This window comes from Chiloscyllium plagiosum, chromosome 28 (assembly GCF_004010195.1).
Source record: "Chiloscyllium plagiosum isolate BGI_BamShark_2017 chromosome 28, ASM401019v2, whole genome shotgun sequence".
Classification (NCBI taxonomy): Eukaryota; Metazoa; Chordata; class Chondrichthyes; order Orectolobiformes; family Hemiscylliidae; genus Chiloscyllium; species Chiloscyllium plagiosum.
In genome coordinates this window covers 51,000,609-51,010,532 of record NC_057737.1, presented here as the reverse complement: position 1 = coordinate 51,010,532, position 9,924 = coordinate 51,000,609, and the positions used below count along the sequence as shown (strand labels likewise).

At 40.6% G+C, this 9,924-nt stretch overlaps 1 protein-coding gene across 1 annotated transcript; it reads right to left on the bottom strand.

Moving 5' to 3' along the window:
- Positions 1-1,588: 1,588 nt before the first annotated feature.
- Positions 1,589-9,558, bottom strand: rbm15 (RNA binding motif protein 15). The gene has a single exon (XM_043718882.1). It carries the CDS (start codon positions 8,978-8,980, stop codon positions 6,506-6,508), a length of 2,475 nt encoding a protein of 824 aa, XP_043574817.1. The 5' UTR covers positions 8,981-9,558; the 3' UTR covers positions 1,589-6,505.
- Positions 9,559-9,924: the final 366 nt, after the last annotated feature.

Below are 9,924 nucleotides of genomic sequence, written 5' to 3'. Positions count from 1 at the left end.
GGTGACCGAATTGGACATTCTGGGCAACAGCAGTTTGATAATAAGTAGTTTTAGTTTGCCAATTTCCAAAACAAAAACATTCTCCTTTCCCAGCTCCATCTCTGTTCCTGTAAGTGATCCTCATGTCATATGAAAGGTGCACTTGCAAATACACAAAACAGGAGTAGGCTATTGAGCTTATCAATTCCATTCCATCATTCAAATGATCGTGTCAAATTCTTTAGCTCAATGCCATATGCTTGTTTGCTCCCATTACCTCTTGACTGATTAGCTAGAAATTGAAGATATTTCTTAAATATATAAGTGACTTCACTTTCATACCCTTGTGGTAGAGAAAACAGAATAATCATAAGTTATATGGACTATATTAAACAAAACACGTGAATTTTTTTTAAAATTCAAAATATTTGCATTACTCTAAAAAATCCTCTGGCTGATATTACCGTAGAAACATGTTTTATCAAATACAGGGAAGTCAATGTCAGCAAAACACAAAACCTGATAAATGTTTGTCATCTTTTAGAGACAGTTCATGCCAGGGCAATTTAACATACACCAAATGGTGAGCATCCCAACTCTACAATATTACCACTGAATATATTAATCCTACTTTAAAAACCTTACCTTGGTGCAAACACTAATATTAATCAACAGTGTTAACACCTTTGAAGACAGAAAATCCATAACATCCAATAACGATAGAAGTTGTCTTTCAAGCGCTGAAGTGCAGGAGTGTTTTCTCCCCATCCTTTACAAAGTATTTGGCATAGCAACCACGAGGGAAACTCAGGCCAGACGTCTTCTGTTAGTTAGCAGTGCAAGCTTATCAGCTAGTTACTGGGCAATTCTATTCGTTTTTTTTTAAATATAAAAGGAGGTCTCCTAGGTCAAAACACCGGAGTCGAAAGCTCACTGTGATGAGTTGACAGGCAATACAGACATAAGTGAGTTTGGGTACCTAAGGACATGCACATCCATGGGGTGTGAAACTGTTACAAGCCATAACGGATCCATCAAATAAGGCACCAGTAACATAGTAAAGTATATTTAAACCAACTGCTAGCCCTGACGAAATATCAGGTGTATAGTACCTTTTCTTCCTCTCGAAATTAAGCACTCAAATGGCACACTTTACAAGCTCCAGGACATGGGGCACTGCCTTATAATTCTAGGCAACGCTCCAGAAAAGCTGATTTTTTTTATATATATATAAACTTTGGGAAAGCACAGAATGCCTTGATTTTTTGGTTTGGTCATGGGTAGCAAGATCGAGACTTATTTTCAAGGATTCACATTCTTCACACACTTCAGATTTCTCTGGTCAAAAATAAATCAAATTTTTTTATATAAACTCTTTCAAGCAATTCTGGATCTTCGATTAGAACAGCATCAAGATGATCAGCCAGCGGTCAATTCTCAACATTTCAGAGTGGGGTATGTCCCCCCAATTTCGTTTCTTGCAGGCCACTGTTAACATAACGGTGACGCTGACGTTTCCTCCTCAAATAACGGGCCTTCCGAAACAAAAAGCCTCAAGTGTACATAAGTGGGTCATGTTTTTGCTTCATTCAAACTTACTCCAACGCAGTTTTTTTTTCCTCAAAAGAAAACACATTTTATTGATTTTGGTTGACAACATAATCAGCTCAACGCACGTGTGTCTGTGAAAGCCCGTATTCAGATGGTTGAGCCCGAATAGCTTTTCCTTTCTCCCCCAGAAATCAGCTATAAACAGCACACAGCGGCAGATCATCTTTCCCCTCAAAACACAGGACCTGGTTTCACATTAGAAGATACAGGAACTTTTTATATATATTTTTTCAAGCTGTCATTCCAGCTCTTTAAAAACAAAATAACAGAAATCTTTTCCCCCTGCAAAAGGCCATTCTACTTCAAACAAACATTGTCTTCGGCTTGTACTAAATTCCAGCAGGAAGTCTCCTCCTCAGCTGTGTCATTCAAATATTCTGTCACTTGGTTTTTGCAGGAAAGAAATATCAAATTAGACACAAAAAATACATGCAACACCAGTTTCTTCTATATAACTAACAAGAATACAGTAATTTTTACACATAGCCTCAAAACAAAAAAAAACTAAAGAAATTCAGTTGGCATGCTACCAAACAACTGTTTCTTACTAAGGCACCAAGGCCCTAGATTTCTAAAACAAATTTTTGATGCAGAGCTGTCAGACACCGCAAAAGCTGATAGGACTTTTACCTTGAAGAAAACTATGTTAAATAGTTCTTAAGCAAGGCTAGCCAATGCAAGACTAAAGGCTTGCCTGATGATTAAGATCCTTTGCAGCTCTTAATCCTCATTTACAATGGATTTCTAACACTGGATCATTTACAATTTGAATAAAATTAAGACCATTTCTTCTCTTAGGATGGGTTACCCAATTCAAAATAATTATGTGCCTTGGCTGCCAGGGATGGAAAGAGAACACTGGAGAACATAGGACATTGAAAGCATTAAAAGTATTTTACATTAACAACGGTGCCCAGGACCTGCCCAATTAACAGGTGAGCACATGGAGATCTACAAGTCATTCAAAAATAATGCAAGTATAATTGAAAAGAACTCCAACCCAGGAGGGCAGCAACGAAGACTAGACAAATAAAATGGGGAAGAATGCCTCTGATAGGTCAAAGGTCTGTGCTTCAAAACCACCCTCCCAGCATCCTAGTGTCATCAATAACTAGGTGCATGCTGTAATGTGTAGAGTAGCCTAGTGTTCCCAATCTCAGCAGAAGAAAGGTAAAGAAAATATAAAACAAAAGACAACACTGGTTACAAATGACCATTTTTGAGCTTCCATTCAACTGGTGACTGCAGCCAATTCCTAGAGATGAACTGCCTGCTAGCTTTCAGAGGCATGGACTGGTGAGGAGAGGAGCACAGTTCGAATTACACTACGCGAAGGGCATAGGAAGACTCCCGAAACCTACATCTGGATAATGATTTCTTTTTCCACAGCTGTCAACTGTCTAAGTGCTCCTATGAGACCACCTTGAACTCCTAAAGAAAATTAGAATCCTTATACTGAAAATGGAAGCTTTATGGTTAGAGTAAGACTGCTGCTTTAGCATGTGATGAGAAAACCAATATTCAAAACCTCTTTTGCACCTACACTCTTATCTGTCTAAAAACATTTAGGTTATCACTTCTTACAGAATATTGGAGACAATCTAAACAGTATAACTGCAGCTTTTATACACCTGGTCCTTGGGACAACATGCCAACTGTTTAGACATGCACTCTTTATTGATGCTCTACACGTTTTGCACTCCCTCCCAGCTCCCCAAAGCACGACTGTGATTAAACCAAAAACACTGCACAGTTTCAGTTTGAATTTCACAACGTAAAAATTGTTCAGAACAACAGTGCACACGGACTTGCTTGAAACAGATTTTTATCCCTTAAACGGTTTAAAAGATTGCCATGTCAATTTAACTGGGCCAATACAATTCAGCTGTATCACCTTAGCTTTATGCAGCTCTCTTATTTGGCTCAAAATTCCCCATACAGAAAGTGCAAGTACTCAATTTGGTATCAGTATGCACATGTACAGCCTTGTGCAAAAGCATACACCCAATTTTAGAAAAACACCTGTAACATTACCACTCATATCAAAACATGTACCTGCTATGTTAATAGCTATATTTGTTTAAAGTCATTTACTCTGCTGTTTTCACAGTTACCAAAGGCTAGTTGTAGTGGAATGCAAGTAAAATGATTTGATGGATCAGTTCATCCTAATTACAACTATGCTGCATTGCATGAGGCAGAAATCCCTTCAGGTCTCCACAAGCACATTCATGTGCATTTATATTAAAAATAAACTAGAAAGTATAGTTAGGTTTTACTTTTAAACATCCTGCCCCTATTTTTCTCACCTCATTTGAATTTTCACCTTATGCAGTTTAATAGGTGCCAGTGACACCTTCCACCTCCCCCAGAACCCAAACTCACCCTTCCCTTTCAGCCCGGACCCCTCCACTCAAGAAAGTGACTACCATTCCCATCCATCATGAGGGGCAATTTACAGAGGTCTCACAGATTAGTCAATCATCTTGGATATCCACACTGCTATTTGAATAATTTCATAGAATGGATTCCAGCTGCTCATCATCAACAACTTGAACACGAGTAATGTCCACAAGAGTTTACTTTAAATATTCAAAGCGATCACTACATTTTACTGTTCTATGTCCTCGAGCAGAAGCACAAAGGTCAGTTGTCATACCCTAACTGGTGTTTCAATTCAAGAGTTAAGTCATCAATGGATGCCTTACAACAGGCATTCACATACCACTGGGGATAACTATATACTTTTGTTTTAAAATCATGCCAAGCAGATCAGTTTTATCTCTTTTAAAAAAAATACTCCAAAACAGCAAGTGTCCTGTGACCTTGAACACTGCAAACTTCTCAAACAAAACTATAAGCCACAATTTAAGTCTTTTTTTTTTAAAATTACATAACATTTGCTTGCTGGCACTGATCAGACCTAATGTCCCAGATACAATTCAGAGGAGCTGGAGGTGGGAGAAGTACTTTCATTCAACAGAACAGCACAAACAGAAAAAGCTGAAACATAGCATGCCAGTACCTGTGAGTACTTTTCTTCACAGACAAATTGACTAGCTTCATGTTTAGGCTTTTCTGATTTTGTTCAGATTATATGTTTGTACTACAGAAACACAGTCAGTGTGCACTTTCATTTTCTCATTTAAAAGAACTACTCTTTATACCATAATTACTATGCCTGTGTACTTGTTCAAAATATATCTTGCATTAGTACAAGACCACTGCAAATCTAGTAGTTTCCATCTTGCACTAATATTAAATAGGACCACACATTTAGAGCTATTTGTTACATTAGAGAGAAACAATAATGTCAAAGTGTACATTTCAACAGTGTAGTATCAAAAACAGGAAATCTGAATTATTTGTGCAAATTTTACTTGCAACTCTGCCCAAATGGTAGACAGTGTTTACAGACTAGGCATGGGGCTAACTCCAGTTTGTTTTTCTCTCCACTCTGCAAAAGATTCCAACCAATTAAAAAGGTACTGTCCCAAAGAAACCCTGGCCAGATTATTTCATAAGTACTTAAAGGGGTTCCTGCTTGGCTGGAAACAATTTTGTAAAACATTTGCATCGTGGCTGCCCACCTTCTGTAAATATTGCAAACAGCATAGGACTGTTTTTATTTTTGATAATTTTCTACCCACTCTGCTTCCCGAAAGTGCTGATGCTTTCTGGATTGCTTTAATAGGCCAAATGACTAAAGGTCCAAACAGACAAGCTTGACCCATGCTCTGCATTTTCCAGGACTGAGTAGGGGATCTGGATAACTATCAAGAATATTTTTCCACATCTTTTTAAATTTCTTCCCACCACTGAAAAGTTAGCCCTCTAACGAACAAGTACATAGGCACCTTTAAAAAATATTTTACAACATATTTCAACACAAAATTCTTGACATATATAATCCATTTGTTGCTATTTTATATGGCATAGAAATTGACTTTGCTGCCCAAGATAACTGGTTCGAAAAGCTTCAGCCAATCTATTTGAAGATGTTAAACAACAACTTTATAGATTTTGAACTGAACTCCAAGTAATTAAAAATGTTTTCTGAACAATCAGACAGGAAAGACAAAAATTACTTTACTTCGTTCCAACTTGTGTGTTAGTTTGAGGAATTACTGGTGTCCAAAAGATATTAAGTGCAAAACAAAATTGCCTACAACTCTTATAGCATATTATATAAAACAGTTTTCAAGGCCTTTGTTCTCCTGTATCAGTTATATCTACAATAACTAGAAAACAACTGAATTTAAGTTGTTTTGCCCTCCAATAACAACATTAACATAGTAAGACCTTTAGTTTTCAATAATGAATCCTGCTTGAACAAATAATCAATTACTGGCCTCTAGCACCGATAGGTAGCCATTACCTTAAACAATGCAGGAAGCACTCAAGCTCTGTACAATTCACGGTTTAAACTCAAGTGAAAGTGCTTGTGTATTGAAATGTTGCACGGAATACTTTTCTCTTTAAAAAGTAACCACTACATGGATACAAGACTTTTTAAACTGAGGATGTGGAGACAAGGAAAAAGAAAGAGCAAGGGAATTTATTTTAAAAAATTAGGTGGGCCAGACTTATTACAAACACACAGCTAATTTAATATTAATCGTAACTGAATTTGGTGTTAGGCATGGCACGAGTTGGGAGGGTAGTATATTTCAAAAGACAACAATATTACTTCACTATCAATTCGTAGAAGATCTATTTTTACTAGAGGCAAGGCTGCCAGCATAGTTCTATTGGGGCTGTGTGTGTGTGTGTATCTGTGTCCAAATAGAAAAATAGGGCTCCAGAACACACAATGTGATTAAAGTATCTGACAGTTTGGTGATCTTTGCCCTCTTTGTATCCCGCACACATCACAATACTCAGCGGTAGCACAGCAAACAGTACAATTTCAATTCTAAGCCGTACCACGTACAATTATTATAACTAGACAGTCTTCTTCAGATTTGGCCAGGGTTCGAGCAGAGGTTTGCAGATATTGTTGAGAAAAATCACAAGGAGGGAAAGCATGAAGCACACCAGTGTGGTCTTTCTCTTTGCTTCCTCCAACAGGCAGGCTAATGACACCAGCTGCCTGCTTTTGTTTTAGATAGGACACCAAGTTCCTCAGTGGTCTCTGTGGTGAAGTGGCTTGCTCTATAGAAGCAGACATTCCTTCTGCATTTTCCATGCTGCTCAATGCTGGTACAGCCAATAGGACACAATAACCATTTGTGCCTGATGCCTTGATGCGTCTTGTTACCTCATCCAATTTAGGCTGATCTAGTCGTAAGCGCTGAGTGATTTTTAACTGAGTGACTTTTCCACCAGTTGAGACATCCATTAGTAAGTTGGCTGCAACACCGAGATCACCCTCAAGGAAGTGCATGTTTGTGGAGAAAGAACTATTCTTCAGAACTAGCATTCCATGCCAGGCTACGTTTAATTTATGTTCATATTCCCGAAAGCCATCAGATGCTTTGGTATTGCTGGAATCAGATTTTGTCTTGCTCCTCGTGGGACTTGCACATTCTGTAGTTCTATGTTTGCGGTCTTTATCCTTTTCATTCACATTGACAGTTTTGATCTCATGTTTACCACATGGAATTTTCTCTGTGCTATTACAACGATCTCTACTGGGTGAATACCGCTCATTCTTAACATCGCGGTCTGAATCACTGTGGCGCCCACCATCACGACTGCTATTACCTGGGCTGCGATCAGGGGAAATGCATCGTCGTTTTCTGGAGCGGTCATTGCTTGGAGAACAATCAGTTGGGCGTGTATCTGGAGGGCCTCTTCTTTTTCTTCTTTGGTCCCAATTTTGCAAAATATGGTCACGTCCACGTTCAAGAGACCAGCTGTCCCTGACTTCACGATCAAGATGATCGAACTGTTCGTGGCTATTTCTGTTTCTTTCACGGACAGAAAGGACATGCCAATCATTGCCTGGGAAAAGCTCCCTTTCTCTGTAATGCATTGGAGGAGAATTTCTTTCCCTACCCCTTAAACACTCTGCACCACGAGGAAGAAGGCCATCTCCAATCAAATCAAAAGGAGGTAAAGGCAAGGCTTGTAAATATTGTTGAGGATAACGATGTTCTGTATCTGCAAAGTCAACTCTTAGACGTCGATCTGGTCCACCCAAGGGAAAGCCACGCATCTGAGTACATGCAGCTTGTGCAGCATCCAAGCTTTCATATTGAATGTAAGCCCAATTGTCCCCCTTTCTGTAGTCAATTGATCTTATGGTTCCAAATCGATCAAATTCCCTTGCAAGGCCAGCTACAGGAACCCAGGCACCCAATCCTCCAACCCACAATCGGGTGGTAGGGGTTGCTTTCCCATATCCAATTTTGATGGGATTTCGTCCAATCACTTTTCCTGACATTGCTATCTTCGCTCGATGGGCCATGTCCAAGTTTTCAAATTTCAGGAAGCCATAAGAATTTCCTTGCCCACGGGGTGGCCGTTTGATATCCACCTCCAAGATAACGCCAAACCTTTCAAACGCTAACAGAAGATCATTTTGTGACACTGAAGGGTCCAAGTTACCAATAAACAACGTCCTGTTAGCTCTTTTATCATCTTCTGGCAAGATTTCATCCTCCCTGAAGGTGGTTCTATCGAGTGTGTAAGCAGCACGTGCCCGACCCTCATAAAAGGCATAATCCCGCTCTCTTTCCAAATCCCTCTGAGGTGGAGGAGGGGGAGGTGGTGGTGGTGGTAACTGACGCCCCAATGAACTGCGTTGCTGAGTTCTATGCTCTCTGTAACCAAGTCCAGTAGGGGACAGAGACCTTTGCCTGTGACGGTTGCCTTGAACACTTGGTGCAGAATATCCATCCATTTCAGGGGAGTAACTTCTTCCTTTTGGAGGAGGATAAACTGTTTCAATTTTCAGAGGGCGATCATGCAGCACCAATCTGCCCTTGGCATGTCTGGCAGCCTTAGCATCCTCAGAATGTCTGAAATTCACCAGAGCCACTCTTTCATCCCCATCCCTGGAAATCTTCACACTGACATCCCCAAACTTCTTAAACTCGTGGAAAAGGCCATCCTCGATGGCACCGTCACTCAACTGGGAACCCAAATTGCTGATCTTCAGGGTTTTGTATTCAGCAGGCTGCCTCTCAGCCCTACTTGTCCTTGAAGAAGCAGAAGAAAGACTCAAATTATTAGTAGTCCGGTTGGGAGGGTAAACATCATAGTCTCTGTTATTGGTCCTTTTGCCGCTAATGTTGCGAGCCCTCTTGGCATTGCCATGGTTTTTGTTGTTCCTGTTGATGCTGTTGTGGTTATTCCCCATTTTCCTCGGTTGTTGGTGATGGCCGCCTCGCCTTTCCTCACCGCGTTTTCCGCCAGTCTTAGGCGACACGTCTTTCTCCTTCATATTCCTTCACTACAGCAATTAGTAATCCAGGTTGTAAGGAAAGACAGAGGTCAGCCTTCTCTGAAAATTATAGTTTGATATAAAACCGGGCGGATTACACTATCTCCTCACTGCCGTTCCTTCACTGACGCTCCTTCATTTCCTTACCCCCTCACGGAGGGAATCGAAACAATCGACGCCTTTAATCAGCACTTTACCTCAGCCAATTCACCGATCGACCGACTAAGTTCCTTTTTTGACAGTTTTAAATCAATTATTTTTCCCGATTTTTTTCCTGCAGATTTTCAACGACACCGAAAACCTTCTCGAGCCATCGCCGCCATTTTGTACCAAATCCCGCCCCCAGTACACACGCTAATTGGCCAGAACCTTTGAGCCCCGCGCTGTGAGTGGCTGGGAACACTAGACTCCGCGCTGTGATTGGTCAGGATCACAGGGCCTCGCTCTGTCACTGGCCAGGTCTATGTCACTCAGTGAAGCTCCGACAGCGCCCTCGGCAATCTCTCATAAACACTTTTCTAAAGTTGAATGGACGGCCAGATATCCTGAATTTATTAATTAATCTAATGAATTTATTGAAGCTAAACTCAGCCTCGGCGCCACCTAAATAAAGCCTGGAGAAGTGTACATTCTTTTCAGCAGCACTTTACTGTGATTGGGCCCAGACAGTGTATTGCTTGGCTAAACGCCTGGCAAACTTTTAACGAAGGATTTCGCAGCGGAAACTGCAGAAAAGTCGCGGCTGATGGGCGATGGAAATTGGAATCACGAGTGAGTTCAGACCAGGAATTCCGTTCGAATTGTAACGTCCGCGTCTCTTGGCCCGCCCCTTTCTCCCGTTCCCATTGGAACCGACCCACAGCATCCTGCCCTCCCATTGGCTATTGCCCACATCCTTCAGACCATTAGGTCCGCCCATTAGCACCTTCACAGGACAAGGTAAG

Coding starts and splice junctions, on each gene's coding strand:
- rbm15 (XM_043718882.1), bottom strand. CDS start 8,980: ATGAAGGAGAAAGACGTGTCGCCTAAGACTGGCGGAAAACGCGGTGAG.